Here is a 19384-nt window from a genome sequence, read left to right on the forward strand (position 1 = left end):
TCTAGCGTTGCGTGGCGCTCAAACAAAAGAAAAATCTACAAGATTTGAAAATCACATAACTCCAGGTTTGCGTAAGTCGGGGTATTACTGTATATACATTATATGGACCACGGGAAAAAAATGCAAAAAAAATAATTAGTTCAAATTTCTACCAATAGATTAAAAAATGGCACACGAAGAACAAGAAACACAAAATGGAAACACACAAAATGCTTTTATTTAGGAAATTTGTTCAATGTTCAATCCATTTGCATCAATCACATGTTCAAAGCACCTTACAGTGTGGCAGTATGCCATAATTTTGTATATATGCGCTAGTTGTAAGCCTAATATTAATTATTCGATCTTCTGTTCTTTGTTTCCCTATTTCTCGATGTTTCCATTCTTCACTAACTTATCGGTGGCGGGACAACACTGTTCTGAGAATGAGGTGAGAAGAACAAAGAGCGAGCACCCTGAGGCATGTGGGGTGGGGAGATAATGGTCATTCTTGACTCAAACTTGAGAGTGAGCAGATGGTGAGTGCAGAGTTCAAGATTGCTGTTATGAAGAACAGAAAGACGACGAAGTGTCTATCCAATTGGAGAAGAACTGAGTATATCTGACTCTAAATATACTATAAAAAATGCAGATCAATTGATCTCAAGATTAATGCATGGTCAAAGTAAGAAATCTTATAGATTCCTAAGTTTGGATGTAAAATCTATGTATCCTTCAATAAATTGGAATTTTATTATAGAAAGTTTAAGTAAATATAATTTACCTTGTCACATTTTAGAATTTATACAGTTTACTTTTAAAAATAATTATTTTAAAATCTCTACAGAACATTATCATCAAAGAGATGGAATAGCAATGGGATCAGTGGTCGGCCCAAAACTTGCAGACATTTGTATGGCATCATTAGATAAAAAAATATTCCACTTTCGAGGTATTGTTTTTTATACTAGATATGTGGATGACATATTAATTTTGTACGACTCAAACGACACCACAGCTGAAAATATCAAGATTTATGCAAATAGTTTAAATAAGAACATTAAATTTACCTATGAAGAAGAAAGAAATTATGAAATTAATTATTTAGGTGTCACAATTACAAGACAAAATGAAACATTGCTGTTTCATAAGTACGAAAAAGTATGTAATAATAGTAAGGTGATTAATTATAAATCATATTGTCCTATGGGAATAAAACAAAATGTATTTTTGATGGAATTAAGGAAAATATTTAACAGAACAACATTAAAAAAATATATTGAAATAGAAACTAAGAATCTTTTTAAAAAATATTTATTAAATGACAGCAGCTTATACAAAAATGGTATAATACTTATATTAATAATAGATATAATGTCAAAAATAAAAAAATAGAAAATTTATACATTAAAATTCCGTATATTTCAAAATTTTATGAAAAATATAAAAATTATATTAAAAGAATTATTTTTTGTCAACTTAGTAGGTGAACAAAGAAATAGGTTAAATAAGAGTATCTGTTTAATTAATAAAGTAAATGAGAAAAAATTGAAGAATTTTTCAGAAGTAGCATGAATTGTATATAGGCTGATGTGTACATGTACAGAACAGAAATATTATATTGGAGAAACAGGAAGAAAACTTGAAGTGAGATTGAAAGAGCATGAGGCGGCAATCCGACTAAACAGAACCGAATTCCCGTGGCAACAACACTGCAGTATAACAAACTGTATTATTGACTGAAATAATATTAAAATATTGTACAAAGTAAAAAACTTGTAAAAAAACATGTTATAGAACATTATTGTATGAAAGGATATGTAAATTGTATTAATTTAAATACTGGTGCATGTGTTGATGCATGCTGGGATAGCTTGATAGAGTATAAAAGTATTGGCAATGTAAGATTGTAACGTCCACTGATGAGGCTGATAAGCGAAATATATATGGATAAAAAAAAAAAGAAAAAAGAAAAATAAAGTGAGAAATACTAAATAGATTTCTAGTCCATCTCTGTTTTTAATTCTATCGAAATCGGTTTTAAAAAGTGAATGTCACTTGTTATTTTCTTAAAGAATTTTTTTTAAAAAAAATTTTTTAGAATTTATTATTTTAATAGTGATGATTATGTTAAATATGAATTTACTATCATAAAAAATATCAAATTGCCATACTTACTAATCCTATGATTAAGTTGAAAACCATCTGCATTGTTATTTTCATTGCTGTGGAATTTTACTCTTACAAGATTTGATCTGCTAATTATATCTGCTGGATTGTGGAGACCACAAAACCTTCCTAATAAATTCCATTTTTGATTATAATAATCCTCCACCTATAAAGTATGTAAGATATATATAACTATTATTATTATCCAGAAATGAATGTTTGTTTTTTTTGGTAAACTGTAGCACTAATGTATGTACATACATTAGGCTGAAAATCTTACTGTAAAAGCAAATAAATGTTTCTCAGCAGCCAAAAGTGCTTAGTGATGAATTAAAATTAACTTTATACAATATTAATAAACATATTTATATTAAATTTGTATTAGCTTCCAATAAAAAATTTATATTTTTACTGAAATCAATTAATTATAAAATCTTACTAGAACATAATCGTTGCAATTTTGTTCAATATCAAATCTGCCAGGAAATGATAACAAGAAATGAAAATCTGGCTTTGTTTCCAAAATCCATATACATTCTATATTATTCGGATAACGACTATTTGTTTCTGATGTTGGTGAAAATATTGTTCCTTGATCACTACTTGTTTCATGTCTAATAAAACCACCACATCCTGTAAATTATGCTTAATTTAATTTTCTTTTTTTAATTACTCTTAAAAATTAAAATATTAAATTAGGAATGTTTAGATTCAATGTTATCATAGATAAAAATTTAATGTAACATACCATGATGAACAGTTGATGTTAAAAACTTAAATCCTTTTGCTGATCCTATGTTATCAGAGTGAAATAAGACAGTAAGATAATTACTTTCAGAAATAATTTCATTTGGATGGTTAGTTCCACAAAGTGTATGGCTAGTAGGTGAATCCCACCATTTTCCATTTATTAACTTAACAAAATCTTTGTTGCAATCATTTTCTAATTGAAAATCCACAAAAGTTAACTAAAAAATATAAAAAAATACATTCTAAAATATAATTTAAAATTTTAATAAAACATTTAATTAATTTTAATTATAATTTCAAATTTTTATTGAGGCAGACCATTAGTGAAGCCTCTTCTATGTGGCTTACAGAATTGTGTTCATTCTCAAAATTTGATCAATTGATTTTAATTAAACTTTGCCATTTTCCATTAATTGGAATGAGGAATTCAAAAATGTAATAAAAAATGGGGGTCTGTGACTTCATTTTTGAGATACAAGGACATAGAACAAGTGCATGTGACAAAGCAATATTGCACAACTTTGTCAGGTGATGTCCCAAAGTCACTAGCCTATTTATAGGCTTATAGGATATTTTTCTAAAATTTGATGGCCTGATTTTGATGAAATTTTGTCATTTTCCATTAATTGTGATGTGGAATCCAAAAATCTAAATAAGGGTCCATTTAAATGTAAAAAATAGCAGTCCATGACTTCATTTTCAATATACAGTGGAGTCAAAGTTACAATGTCGGTGCTTGCTGATGCAATTGAGCATGCCTAATGCAGTTTAGGAGAAAAAAATAAAAAACAGCATTGTGTACCTCTAATGGAAAATAGGCACAAAAAATGAACAAAACACAAGAATAAAGCAACTGATAGTGATCGCTTTGTTCTTGGATCACCTCTCCATGTCGGCAAATCCAAGAACGTCTCTCCATACCTGGCCAGCGCAAGGAATGCATCTTCTGGGACTGGGGCCAAGCAGGATTATGGAAAGGCAGAGGCAGGAGAGTATGTTCCAGGGCACTTTGATGATGGGGTTCCAAAATTTCAAAATTATTACATGGGCAAACTAATAAATTCATAGCAAACTGTCACACACAAGTATGAAAAATTATATTATGAAATATAATATGCATTATACGAGTATTAATAAAAAGTGATTTTACAATTTTTAAATTTATAAGAGACTAATAAAAAGCTTATCCAAAATGCACCATATTTAGGTTTGTTCCTGATGCAAATACTCCAGCTACATATAATAGGTACAGTGGCAAGGGCAAAGTTCACCTGTTTATGACCATCAAGTATACAGAATTGAGCCACCTCTTCTGTGCCTAATAAATGCAAAGATCAATTTTTTCTTTCAAGCTCTGTCTCATTTTTATCATGATATGACAATGTTGAGTGATGTCCTAGTTTTTAATTACAATTAATGGCTTTAACAAAAACACCCAAAAACATATAAAATGTAAATTATTAGAACTCATTTGAGTTTTGTTTATTTATATAAAACTTCTATTATATATTTATATTGTGGTGATACACCAGTTGTTTTTTTTTATATTTGTATTTTGTATTAAGCCTAAGATTAAGTTTCCTCAATCTTTTGTCTAACACTTTCTCGAACTTTCTAACGGTCCTTATTCCCTGCTGGTGGTAAAACATTTCTGAGAAATACAACGAAAAACAAGGGTGTGGAAGAGGCCCCGAGGCAAGTGAGAGAAAGGGTGAGAGGGACTTTGGAGCTAGTGCTGGGACAGGACGGACAGTGCGAGGAGATCCTGGTCGCCGTAACGAAGGAGAAGGGAGCGATTCGAGGACAACGAGAGCGAGATATCACGGGAAGGAAGGAAGATCACGGTAGTTCATTTTTCATCGATGTGAGTGAAAATCTGAAGAGAAAATAAGAAACACGGGTACCCCACCAGCAGTCTTCCCTTTTTCCTATTCATAATATTAATATTTTCCCTTCATTCTACTGTCTAATTTAGTATATAGATTAGGTTAAGTTAGGTTAAGATAGGTTAAATACAATTCTACATTGTCGCGAAGTACTGTTGCACTCTCTTTCCGATATAGTTATATGTTACGCGAGTTGTATGTATCGGAGTTGGGATCACTAAGAATATTGCATACTTGCACGAACAACAATAAAACTATTGTTGTAGACCACTTTCTTTGTGTTGTCCATCCACGTGCTCTCCACAATATAATAAATATATAATAGAATATATAATAAATATATAATATTCTTTAATATTATATTATATAATAAATATATAATATTCTTTATTATATATTTATATAATAAAGAGCTCTCAATGATAACTCAATAATTTTATTTTATAAAAAATATAAAATTAATTAGTGGGTAAATATAACTTAAGTCACAAATGCCTACTATTCAGCAAAAACTTGTGAAGAATAAGTGTTTTTGACCTTTTTAAACTGTCAGCATCAGATTCAAGATTATATATGGATTGGAAACTTGTAATATTAGTAGGGCCTACTGGAAGTTTTACAGGGCTTTGGGAAAAAATTATTAGGGAGCCCTAAAATATTTCCAAACAAAAATTTTCTTAGTTTATTCATTCTTGTCCAGCTCACATTATAGTATCAAAACTTTCACCTTTAAACTGAAAATTTTATTTATAACTGTTACAAAATGTTTTTCAGGCCTATTTATGAGCCATCCTCAGGTGTTTTATCTTTCTGTTTTAGAATAACCAAAATTCTCTGAATGCTTTCAAATCAAATTTTTAAAACTCAAATTTTACAATCAAATCATGTATGATTGAGGCAAAAAAGTAGTAGTGTTTTCTTTTAATTTGTCATAATTTCTTTTTTGATGGCGTATCTCTGCACTGTCAGGGTAAACAGAAGAGATATGAAAACTTTCCCAAAGTGTGGAAATGTACCATCATCAAATGAATTAGTACAAATTTTAAAAAAAATTCAACTACTCATTTGCCTCAATGTTATATGATTCAATTGTAAAATCTTATAGATTCAAAAATTTGATTTCGAATTATTTGGAGAATGTGGGTTATTCTAAAACAAAAAGATAGAACACCTGACAATGGCTCATAAAGAGGGTCAAAAAACATTTTATAATGATTCTAGATAAAATTTTCTAGTGTAGAAGCGAAAACTTTGATACTAAAAACATTTTTTATTAAAAGATTATATAATCTTATTAAACATAATTTACAAACATTAAATACATACACTTGACAAAGAATCATAGAAAACAAAAAATTATATTATCAAATTTTCTTAGAAATGTGAATATGAGGGGCACCTCTGAGTATGGAGTCTTGATCTGAGCCTCAAAAGTCAGATGTCTGACCCATCTCTAGATATAAGATAATTGTTCTCCAAAAGTTCTTGGTGAATTGTGAGGGATTTTGTAAAAACAATGTTGTTTATCAGTAAATGGCTTTTTAAACAATTTTATATAAAATTTGGTAAATGAAATTACTAGAAATTTATTTTCAAAATTATTAATTCAAAAGAATTAAAAAATTAATAAATCAAAACATACAATCTTAATAATAATATATGTACAGTTTAAGCCAACAACTACCAGATTATATCGGGCTATTATATTGCAATTTATTTTAAATTATAATTTGTTACTAGAGTGAGGCATTAGGCACCATCTCTTATTAGATTTAATAATTATAATTAAATTAAACAATTTTAAAACTTCTGGAAGATTTGGCCTGGAGCAGGACTTGAACCCACAACTGCCACTTACTGTGTGGATGAGTTGTCAGTTATGCCACCTAAGCCTCCATTCCAATCTCCTCTCCCAGATATATTACTTACCTCTTAATAAATAACCGCGCATGATATAATCCAGTAGATGTTGGCTTATTACATATGTACAATAGTACACTGGATTTGTAGAGGTTGATTTTTGTATACAATATATATACCATGCCAGGATTGTGCAATAGCTGGCTGAGTGCCAAAGGTGAGTGTCTACAGGACACAGACACTGAATATGTCTCTAGCTGGCTGCATATGTAACCGATGATAATTATGTCATGTTTTAATATATCTGGAAGAGGAGATCAGAACTGAGGTTCGGGTGGCGTAACTGGCAACTTGTCTGCACAGTCAATGGCAGTTGCAGATTCAAGTACCATTCCAGGCTGATTCTTTTCTTCCAGAATTTTCTAAATTATTTAATTTAATTATAATTATTAAATCTAATATGAGATGGCACCTAATGTCTCTATCTAGTGACAAATTATTTAGTAATTTAAAATAATCACAATATAATAGCCCAATCTAATCTGGTAGTTGTTAGCTTAATACATATGTACATCAGGTTTATAGAGGTTGGTTTATGTATATGTATAGTTTTTCAATTCTTTACATTTTTGCAAATACATAGACAAGATTAGCAGATTTAATGAGCATAACATAACCACACACAATATCTAAACTTAGAAATATTATTTTAATGAACTTAATCGTTATTAACATAAAAAATTATGGTAATAAAATTGTTGCATTTATTATTTCAAAACTCAACTTTAGAGTAGAGATTTGTAGTACTGTGAAATCAATGAATCTTATCAAATAAAAAACTTATTTCATATTATGATGAATCTACAACATAAAATAAAGCTTAAAATAAACAAATGTGGTGAGCACGTGGTGATGATTGAGTTCTCACAAAGAGACAGGAATATAAAACAATAAGACGTGCTTTATTTTACTTTATGAACATATATACAGGAAAGGTTTGTTGATTCCGACCTCCTTGTTCCTCACTTTAATTAAACAAAAGGGAACAGATAACACCGACTTTTAATTAACAGCGGAGCTAAACCTTTCTTTCGCGTAACAAAGGAGACACTTAATTACTAGCTTAAAACTACTTATAACTAGAAGAGGAAAGGAAGAACAGGAATTAGAATAGGATGGGAGAATGGAAATGGAAATTTTTTTGTAAGGAACGGGTACCCAAATGGTTGACTGAGGTGGTGGCCACTAGATGATTTCGTCTTGGAATTCTTTTCTTCTATGGGGACGGAGCACATGCGAGGACCCAAAATTCGCCCTTTAGTCTCTGTTTTTCCAAAGTTCTTTTTCTCTTCCAATGCTACTTCTTTCTTTAGTGTTCTTCGTAACCCTTTCGGCCGAAGCAACACCGAACTCGAGACCGCTCTCTCCCACGGTCTTTCCTCCTCCGGTCCAAAGCCAAAAAGTGTCCTTCTCGTCCCCCACTTGCCCTCTGGGCTGCCTTCACTCTTTTGTCTCGAAATTGGGTCACTGACCACCCACATTCAGACGAAAGTTCCAGAAAGTATAGAAACAGAACAAAGAGAAAAGGGAATAGAATATTCTTATATATACATATATAAAATAAAAACAACAAAATATACTGGTGTACCACCACATACGCCCTTCCCTTATAAACTATTTACTGTAGTGAAGCTTACGGTAATCCAATCTATGTCCTCGTAAGTTGTACCATTGAGGTGGTGGAGAGGGGTTTGGATTAACATTACGATTATCAGTGGCATCATGTTCCTCATTTTCGCTATGTCGACCACTGTCTTGATTTTCTTGGAATGTTGCTCTTGGTAATGGCATAATACATCCGCATACATCATCTTCGTCCATACCGTTAGTTGGTTCTTCCTCCCCTGTCCTATCGGGAGGTTTTCTCATCCTTCTTCTCGTACCATTCTCATACATAGGGAAGTAACATGGTTTTAGTCTATCAACGTGCACAATACAGGTGTTCTTTTCCCGATCGTCACCGATTTCCATGGTAACAGGACCTAACTTACGTCTTATCCTAAATGGGCCCAAATACTTGGCCGAGAATTTTCCGTGACTCTTATTTCTTCCCTTTCGCAACAGCCATACCCTTTGTCCTACTTTCCAATCAGAATAACCCCTTTTGTTGTTAATACGTTCCCTATTATAATAATTCCGTTTCCTACCTAAGTCATAAGCGGCTTTCCGTATGGTATCTAACCTGTCTTTAAAGGTAGTATCTAGACGTTCCTCCCGGTCATCATCAGATGATTCGTCGGGGAACGCTACAGGGAAGTGAGGGTCAAAACCATACAGCAAAAAGGCTGGGGATTCGTTTGTAGAAGTATGAGTTGCATTGTTGTAAGCGAATAACGCGGGTGACAAAAAGATATCCCAGTTACGGTTATCCCCCTGTGAAATGCGAGCCATAGTGCCAACTATGGTTTTATTGAAGCGCTCACAAATGGAGTTGGCACATGGCCGATAAGCCGTGGTCACATTATGCTTGACTGCTAGTAGATTACAAACGTCCTGGAATGTTTTGGATGTAAAATTACTACCGCGGTCGGAGATTAACATGCTAGGGCAGCCGTATCTACAAATAATATGATTAAATATGGCCTTGGCTACACTTTGCGCCAATTGGTCTTTCATTGGTACGGCTTCAGCAAAACGTGTGTAGACATCAATCATTGAAAAAATATACCGATTTTCGCTCTGTGATCTCTGGAGGGGGCCAATGATATCTATCGCTATTTTCTGGAATGGAAAACTAGCAACTTCAGTCTCCTGAAATGGGGCACGGCCACGATGGAGGTTATATTTTTGGCAGACCTTACAATTACGGATGATGCGTTTTACGTGCGCGCGGAGGTTTTTAACGAAGTAGTATCGATCTATCAGGTTGCAAGTTTTTTCTAAACCAATGTGACCTGACAAGGTGGAACAATGAAATGCCCATATTAACTCCTTGACTACACTCTCTCCCACGCAAACTTGTTTCCATTGACAGAGACCGAACTGCCCTAGTTTTTTGTGAATCAAAACATCGCCTTCTAGCGAAAATTCCGGCGGAATGTTATCGTTGTCGCCTACTGGATTATGGGCTTGGTTGGAAAAATGGTGTTTTAAATTTTTAAATACTTTATCCTCCTCCTGGGATTTGATAATTTTTTCCATAGATCGGAATTAACAGAGACGACATCACACGCGTGCAGGTCATTAATATGTATAGCCTTTTCAGGCCTCGACAATAAATCGGCTACAAAATTCCTATTACCCTTTATATGGCGTATGTTAAGGTCGTAATCCACTAGCTCAATCGACCAACGCATAAGCCTCTTATTATGGTTCTTCATACTCTTTATGAATGAAAGGGGCTTGTGGTCGAAGTGAACTTCAATTTGTTGTCCCAATACGATGGGTCTAAAATGACGGAGAGACAATATGATAGCGAAACATTCCTTTTCCACCGTGGAATAATTCAGTTCTGCCCTGCTAAATTTTCTACTAAAGTAACCCACCGGGGAAAATTCATTTTCAATTAACTGACCTAGCACCGCCCCAGCGCATTTGTCCGATGCGTCTGTGAACAAATGGAAGCGGGAAGAAAAATCAGGATGTCTCAGCAAAGGTGGGTTGGTGAGTAACTTTTTAAAACGATCGAAACTAGTTTGACAGTCCTCATTCATCGGTTTACTGAGATCTTCGGTGATTTTCGGGATGTCCTTAATGATGTCCATCCCTAATATAGCCTCGTATTCCGCGGGTTCAGGGAAGGGCATACACGGTATGTTTACGTGGTGTTCTACCTCTTTATAACTTACGATGACACTAACGAGTTGTTCGCACTCTGTTACCACCCCGTTTATGCCCCTTATTCCAAGTTTTTCTTCATTAGCTTTAGCTCTCTTGATGCAATCCGGCGGTATACGTTTTAAAACTAAAGGGCTTATCAAGGACTTTTCTGCTCCAGTATCTATGAGCAGGGTTACGTCTAGATTATTCATTTTACCCTTAATGAGTGGGAGGTATTTATCAGAAAAAAATACGCGCGTAGCCAGGTTTAGTTTTACACTAGGAGCGCGATACTGGCTATCATAACGCTCCATTACAAGTTTAAATTCGCCCTTCGATGGTTTGGACAATCACGAGCAAAATGCCCCCGACGCCCACAATCATAGCACTTTATATCCGCGTTTCGGTGGTCCTTGTCTTTGCTACTACTAGCGAACTTTTCAAAGGCTTCAGCTAGGGCATCAACCCTTTTTTCCAGTCTGTCGATCCTATCACCGTGACGAACATTTGACACTAATATATTATCTGGTTCGCTGTTAACTGGTTTTACGTTTTCCTCCACTATAGAAAAAACCCCCCTACGTTCGGTATGGTTACTGCAATCAGATTCGATCTTATCTTCGATTTCCGAAAATTCAAAAGCCTCCTCCAGAGATTTTGGGGATCGCCGCAATACATTCCCTCTTATCCTTCCGTTCAAACCTAGAATGAACCTTTCCTTAATTATATCGTCGCGCAATGAGTCAATCTTAGCATGATCCTTTACAGCGCGGGACAACAGAGTTTTAGTCCGCACGGCAAAGTCCGTTACGGATTCGCTCGCACCTTGTTTTAAATTTAGCAGTTGGTCTAATACTTTCTTTTCTCCAGTTCTCTTTCTTTCAAAACACTTCGTTAAATCGCGTCTAATATCTTCGTACGAACAAGGATACTGTTCTAACAGGCAAAAGAAAGTAGAAAGAGGTTCCCCCTTTAGTCTTGCTTGTAGTACTGCTATCTTTACCCTATCATTCCATCCTGCTAGGGTGGCAATGTTTTCAACGGAAAAAAAAAACTGTTTAATATTTACAGAGTCACCTTGAGTATTAGAAAACGTGGGAATCATCCCCAAAAACCCTGTTACAACTAACGGAACACCGTCATTAGATCCGTTACCATGGATCGTACTGTCTACAGGATTGTTTGTAGCCATGATATATATATATATAAAAAAAAAAAAATAAATAACTTCTACGGACTAAAATACGTGTACAATCGAAAGTTCTGCAGATAACGTAAGGACAAGGAGATTTTACTGTCGGAATCCTGTCGCGGACGCCATTGTGGTGAGCACGTGGTGATGATTGAGTTCTCACAAAGAGACTGGAATATAAAACAATAAGACGTGCTTTATTTTACTTTATGAACATATATACAGGAAAGGTTCGTTGATTCCGACCTCCTTGTTCTTCACTTTAATTAAACAAAAGGGAACAGATAACACCGACTTTAAAGTATAGAATATACCAGAAAGTATAGAAACAGAAAGTATAGAAATACCAGAAAGCATAGAAACAGAACAAAGAGAAAAGGGAATAGAATATTCTTATATATACATATATAAAATAAAAACAACAAAATATACTGGTGTACCACCACACAACTATACCTTTATTTTAGATCCATGTTCAACTTCAAAAATCCAATGACAATCGGTATTAGGTGGATAATTGTTAGGATAAGATGGTGATGAAATATTAGATTCACTATCCTCAATTATTCCTCCACAATCTATTTTAAAATGCAATAATTTTATTTAATTTATTCTAAATTACAATATTCCCTTTTAAAATTTAATAAAGTAAAAAAATTGTAAAAATTGTTTCTGTTATAATTTTCATATTTTAACTGCGTTTCTTTACTGAAATATAATTTAAAGTTTCATTTAATGACAAAGTTCCTTAAAATAATGTAGTATATTAATACCATTTTGATTGTGTATAGTTTTTAGAATAGTGTAGTTTAATATAGGATGTAAGCATTAGTATTGTTTCCCTCTTTGATTTCATATTTTTTTTGTACTTTCCCATAGCAACCTGGCATTGAGACCACCAAGAAGAGAAGTTGGTAGGTGACCATGTAGTTATTTATAGCCATTTTATAAATAGTTACCATATAAGATTATTGTGTGAACCTATCATTTTGTTTTGTTATTGATAAAATTTGTTATGTCAAATAATGTGATTTTGTTAATTTCATTCCTTTTTTCTGTTTTCTTCAATTTTTTTAGTTAAATATTCTCATTACCAGTCTTTATTGTAGTCTTGATGCTGGAATCATTGATAGAATATGGTCTTATTGATTTAATTTGAGATAGTTACACGAATGAGAGGTGGTTGATATGTTTACATGCAATGCCATTGGTTGAAAGAAAAATAAAGAGTCAAAAATCATGTGGAAGAAAGCTTTTATCTTGTTTCTGGTTGTAGAGAGAAGCATTTTCAGATTGTGAAAAAATACAGGTTTGTTTCTGATCTAAAGAAGTTTATAAGGCAGATATAAGTAAATAAGAAAAGGAAAGGTGTTACTGAAAAACATAAAAAACAACTGTCCTTAAAATTTTTTTATTAAGTTTCATGGTAAACATTTAGTTATTGGACCCTACATATCACTATTCTAATTGTGGCCAAGTAAATGGATCTAAAAAATCTTCAAGCTTTGAACCAAAGAGTCATTGATAACTGTTTTATGTGAACGGGACTAACACAAAGTATGTTACACAAGGAACAGACTTTATTTTTGCATTCAAACAAAGAATTTACAGGCCCCAATTCTCATACAATTCCCAGATTTACCTTTCTGATAAAAGTATATACAATGAATTCTTCATGTGTGGGATGTTGTTACAATTAACAATTTTTATGAATCTAATATATGGTAGTACAGATTTACAATTACAGATCAAATTCTTAGCCTATAACTTAACCTACTTAGCACTAACTGAAAGAAGTAGGTATATAGATCAAAGATAAAGAAAAGGAAGGATTCATAGAAAAGGAGTACCCAAAATCTAGATGAATCTTTCGATATGCTGACTCGGTTCCGATTCTAACATTCTTACAGATGTGCTGCTCTGAACTTTTTATTCTTCTCAAAGTATAGGATTTTCTTTGAGGAGTCTTCCATTTAAGTCTTGATTATGATTTTCTTATAAGTATCTTACTCTGATATTGCACTCTCCAGCTCTTGTCAATGCCGAAATGACCTCTTGCCTCCTTGGTGCCCAGCCAAAAAGTGTCTCAGCAAAACAAGTTTTGCCCTCAGGACTTCCTGCATTCTATTGTTTGTCATCCCACACCCTGGTAGAGAAGAGTTGGGTCCAAAAATTCTTGGAATACAGAAAACAAAAGACACACAAGAACAAAGGGATAGAGAAAAATAATTAACAGAAATAAGACATGAAATTAACTCTATACATAAAATATGGCATACTGCCACATAATACAAATTATCAAACAAAGACTCTTTGGGTATACTTGGACTTATTGTGAAGGTTCCTGTTTTATATACTGTCTCACTACTGAATTTTTGGATTAAATTTTCACATCCTAGAATTATTTAATATTACTAGAAATTATTATTTTAATCAAATGGTATTCAAATTACTTAATTTTATCTGTATATTATATATGAACATTTTCTAATAAAAATACAAACTGATATCATTTGAAATATTATAAGAACTAACTTTGAATACTATACGATGCATTAAATCCTCTGGCAGTTCTATTTGAATCTGTATGAAATGATATCAATAAACCTGAAGATGGAGTTGTAACAACAATTTTTTCATTAGTACGATTTCCACATAATCGTTTAGAATTTCCAATTACTTCTGTAAGGTCACCTGAAATAATAAAATAATACAGATTAAATTTGGAAATTTTAGCTTTTTAAATTTAAATATTTAGAGTAACTTTTATTATTAATTAGATTATTTGTTACTTTTCTACATTTGGAAATTCAAAAAGATTACAAAAGTTATTTATAAAATAATACATTTTGTAACTTTATTACTAAAATATATGTAATTAATGTTAATAGTTAAAGCTAAATAACTTATTATATTAAACTATTTAATATTTATATTCCTTTTAAATATATGTTTTAGATTTTTTTATCTTTATATCAGATTTACTAATTTATAGATTTTATAAACAAATATAAAATAATATATAGTTGAACATAATCCAAAAGAAATTTCTATTATTATTATTTTGCAATGACATAAATACTATAAAATATTTATGTTTTACTAGCAGATAAGCCTAGTGTTGCTTCGGCAAAAAGTAACGATAGCGAAGATTAAGATTATTACATTACAGCCAATCTTACTTGTTTTCACAGAATGCAAGAATTAGGTTCCCCTGTTTCCAGACTAATTAGAAAATTTTTAGGTGGGTCTAAAATTATATTTGATTTAACGCAAAAAACTGCATCTGTGCCTGTAAATCTTGCACGTTGCTTTCTCTTAATTAAATGTACTATGCCACAAACCTTTGCGGGAGTATATTAAACAACTTCCCAAAGTTTCATGGCAATCGGATAAATGGTGTAGTAATGCATAAAGGATACACAGACAGACATACATTCGTCTTTATATATATAGACTAGCTTACCCGTCGCGCATTGCTGCGATCTTAGAAGAAAGGAAATTCAAGCAAACTCGTTATGATAAAATTCAATTTACATTTTATCATTTTTATTGAAACTTATTATTATTCATTTTCATCGGAAAAACATTTCAAAGTGTCGTTTCAATTCTATTTATTTATTGGAGCGCTTGTGGATACACGATATTCTTTGTTTTTCTGTCTGGTGTGTACACGAATAAATCAGAAAGTTTTCCGACGTGTGAGCTGGCCACATACAGTTGTACTGTACATGCGAGAAGCACGGATTCTCTGAATTTAGCCCACACAGTTGCAGCGATTGTCAGAAGTGCGATATTCCCCATTTATATATATATATATATTTTAATCCTTTATAATTTTAATTATTTAATTGCTCCTTCTTATCTTCCTTGGCGTGTTGTGAAATTTCTGATAGTTGGATAATAAACCATTTTATTGTAATTTGTCTGTTTAAATTATTTTGAGTCGATATTAAAATTTGGAAAAGAGGGGATACCTAGATCGGTAAAATATGCGAATTTCCCCTACAACTTCGCTTGTTGTTCCGGGTACAGTTAAGGTTCTAACGAAGTTCGAGAGAATACGTAATTAAAAAAAAAGTTGAAATAAAATGATTAAACAAAAATTATTACAAATATCGTAAATAACAGTTCACAAATGCATATATAGAGATAATTTTTGAAGGGGAGGAAATGGTCTTAACAATTTGAAATAGATCAGACACACAGTGTTCGAATGCTCGTGTAAACGCGCGCCATCTATTGTAGGATAAATGTACTATGCCAGAGTGTATTAAAAAAACTTCCCAAAGTTTTATGGCAATCGTACTATGCCACAAACCTTCGCGGGAGTATATTAAACAACTTCCCAAAGTTTCACGGCAATCGGATAAACAATCTGGTAATGCATAAAGGACAGACACACATACATTCATTTTTATATATATAGATAACTGTAATATTTAAAATTTTATGTAATCACATTGATAATCAGTTATCAGAAAATTTTTCACTTCTATATTAGCTAACAGATTTCAAAAGTGGTTGGATACAGAAAATTTAGTATCTAAATATCAGTTTGCATATAAGAAAAACANTACTTCATGATGAGATCAAAACCTGATTCTAACCATCCAATCCATTACTTAATGCTGATTGATGGCTTTCTTAACAAATTTACCAACTAAAAGAAAAATAAACTTAAACATATGACTGTTGGTAGGTTAATAATTCTATAACAACCAATAAAATTGCCACAAAGCGAGCTGACACTATCCTCACTGTTAATGCAAAACCCTGCCAGATGAATTTGATCAATCTTAGGAATGCTAAATTGCCACCTTGGGACTTGGATGCAAAATTGGAAGCCATTAAGAGAGAGGACTGATTGAAGGTGCCTCATGATACCAGAGAATAAGTAAATGCAAATCACTTGTAAATGGCCATGAAAACACTTGCTGTACAGATGATTTTTGTATAGAATGCCAAATTTTGAAAGAACTCGTTGTATTTTAATTGAATAAATCCATCAATTTCAACAGGTTCCTGCTAGTTACTAAATTTAATTTAAAATAATAATTACACATATTTATGAACTATTCAAATTTTGTAAATTAAATGTAAATATTAATAAATACAATTTATTGTTTTTATTNTGTAAAGTTTAATTCTTTTGGTTTAATGTATTTTTTGTTAGACTGAAGAATAAGCAATATCTTAATTGCAAGTATTTATTAAAAAATTAAATCTTAGTCTATTAAAATATTGAAATCTTAGTCAGGATTGTAAAAACAGAAGTACCATAAATAAACTCTTGGTGTCATTTCTCATTAACCTATAACCCATTAATTGTCAATGAGGTAGGTCTACTAACTAGTTTACTAGCACAACCAGTCATATAATATCAATCAACTATAACTTGTAATTGGAATTTAAGATCAGCATATAACCCACCCCATTATACAGGGTGAGCCAACGAAAACGAAACGGCAGAGATATCGCGTTCGTCCAAGCAAATCGCTCGGACAGGTCGATTTTATTCTCGATGGGGACATCTTCAGCAATAAAGTTTTTGCAATTCTGAATACAACAGACAACAAAAAATTTTAAAAACTCATTCATTTTTTATTAACTAAACAAACATTTATTTCAAATAAAGTAACAAAAACTTTCAGAATCGCAAAAACTTAATTGATGAAGATGTCCCCCTTGAGAATAAAATCGACCTGTCCGAGCAATTTGCTTGGACGAATGCGATAACTCTGCCGTTTCGTTTTCATTGGCCCACCCTGTATAATCAGCACAAATCTGCTAAAAAAATACCATTATAAACTTTTGAGATGTATATTCCTTCCCTGTGTGGAAGTTGATTTACAATTTTTAATTTTACAACTCTCTCTAATACAGTCTGTCTTTCTAACACCACCCCAATTAACACTTGGATGGCAGTCCTCTTGCTTTTAACAGCTGTGAAGGTCAGTTAGCCTAAAGATGCCCATTTAACACAGTTGGAAATGTTTGATTTTTTAAAAATTTGTGCTGGAAATTGGTTTCATTTACTTTGTTTATTAAATAACCCAGTTTTGATTAGTTGATTATATAATCAGTACCCCTTTCAAATTATCTTTCAAACACAGATGAGCTATACACCTAAAATTACGGTTATATCAAATAATTATTTAAATAAAAACATTTCTAAAAGTAAACATACCATCTTGAATAACAACAAAATCATTTAAACAAGTTAAATTTGGATTAATATCAATATCAAGAATATCAAATCTAACTGCTAACGTTTTAGCAACATTTCCATCATTTCGAAGTCGCCAAGTGCATTCCGCATTATTGTTGTAAGTTCCATTTTCAAAACCTGGTGAAGAAAATACACCTGATGGAGAGAGTAGTTTACCTCCACATTCTGTAAAAATAAAATAATAAAAGATTAACAAAAATATTGAGTAATTAATTGGAATCTGATCTATTCTATAGTAATCATTTCATATTTTTATCCATTTTTTAATATATACAAACAAACCAAAGCCAGAATTTTAAAAAATCATTTTTTAATTAAATTAAATTATAGCACAAAAAATAATATTAAATTATATAAAATAATATAACTGATTTTTTCATTGGTTGAATTCATTTATACAGTAAAACTTCTCTAACTCAAACATCTTTAACATGAATATTTCTTTAACTCAAAGAATATAAGACAACTCGGTAGGTTTCAATGGAATGGCATAGTGATTTAATGTCTCCAACTTGAATTTCCTAACTCAAATTTTCTCCAAGTCAAAGTTTTTCATGGTCCCCTGACACTGCTTTCTGTTACTTTCAAGTTCCCTGACTCAAATTTTAATATTTGTTTTATTCAAAGTGATTCCAATTATAAGTTTTTCATGAAATTTTCAGACAATTAGTTGTTTTTACTGTCCAACACCCACTTGAAGACAATATTCCAGTGCAAAGCAAGAGGTCCTCTCACTTTACAGTATCTCAACAAGATACACCTGCAAAACTGTTCAATTCCATTAGTTACATTGATCATTTTGGTGAAAGGCATTAGACAGGCTATTTAAAACAAAAATACTGTCAAAGATTCTTCATATGATGAAGATGGGTAAAAATACAAACCTAATCGGAAATTTACTACACCGGGTTACAATAAATACAAAATCAACGTACCAGGAACCTGTTTCCGGTGTGCTTCTAGGTAAAACCAAAGTGTTACAAACGTTTTCGAACTTCTAAGTTCTTCTTCAGGTAACCGACATCTAAGCGAATGTCATTCAAATTCAATTCAACAAAAAAGAACACCATTAAGAACTCTATCGCACGTATCGATGGCGTCATTGACGCATGCGCCCCTTTTGCTGGTTGTAAATTATCATAAGTTCTTGTCTACGAGCACCTGCCATGCCATTGACAGAGTGATTTCGTCTTTGCTGTTAATACAATTGTCGTCTTTTAGTGTAGTCATACATATGCAGTGGTGATATTCAGCGGGTTCGCACAGGTTCGGCCGAACCCGTTGTTAACATTTTCAAAGTTTTCCGAACCTTGTTAAACACATGTAACATTTCTCAATGGTTTGATTCTTTTAAAAATATTAAAATATACGTATTATACTCTGTAACACTACTAAACTAGAGCCTTCCGATGCACCATTTGAGCGAAAAAAAAATTGTTAAGGAAAAATTTTCTGTTAGCGAACCCTTTGTTAAATATTTCGAATGTCATCACTGGA

The 19384-nt window shown here is 32.3% G+C and overlaps 1 protein-coding gene across 1 annotated transcript in view; it reads right to left on the bottom strand.

Annotated features, from left to right (window-relative positions):
* The window catches only part of LOC111614865 (cubilin-like), a gene marked incomplete at both ends in the record, with an annotated part of 43550 nt that extends 24639 nt beyond the window's left edge, over positions 1 to 18911 (bottom strand). The window contains 7 exons of the mRNA XM_023356231.1: positions 2158 to 2314; positions 2588 to 2781; positions 2897 to 3116; positions 12112 to 12233; positions 14191 to 14349; positions 17846 to 18052; positions 18823 to 18911. Of these exons, the coding sequence (XP_023211999.1) occupies positions 2158 to 2314; positions 2588 to 2781; positions 2897 to 3116; positions 12112 to 12233; positions 14191 to 14349; positions 17846 to 18052; positions 18823 to 18911 (1148 nt within the window). The remainder of the gene's footprint in view (positions 1 to 2157; positions 2315 to 2587; positions 2782 to 2896; positions 3117 to 12111; positions 12234 to 14190; positions 14350 to 17845; positions 18053 to 18822) is intronic.
* Between the last annotated feature and the right edge of the window lie 473 nt (positions 18912 to 19384).

This window comes from Centruroides sculpturatus, unplaced genomic scaffold (genome assembly GCF_000671375.1).
Source record: "Centruroides sculpturatus isolate CEXI.00-Female unplaced genomic scaffold, Cexi_2.0 scaffold2296, whole genome shotgun sequence".
In the NCBI taxonomy this organism is placed as follows: domain Eukaryota; kingdom Metazoa; phylum Arthropoda; class Arachnida; order Scorpiones; family Buthidae; genus Centruroides; species Centruroides sculpturatus.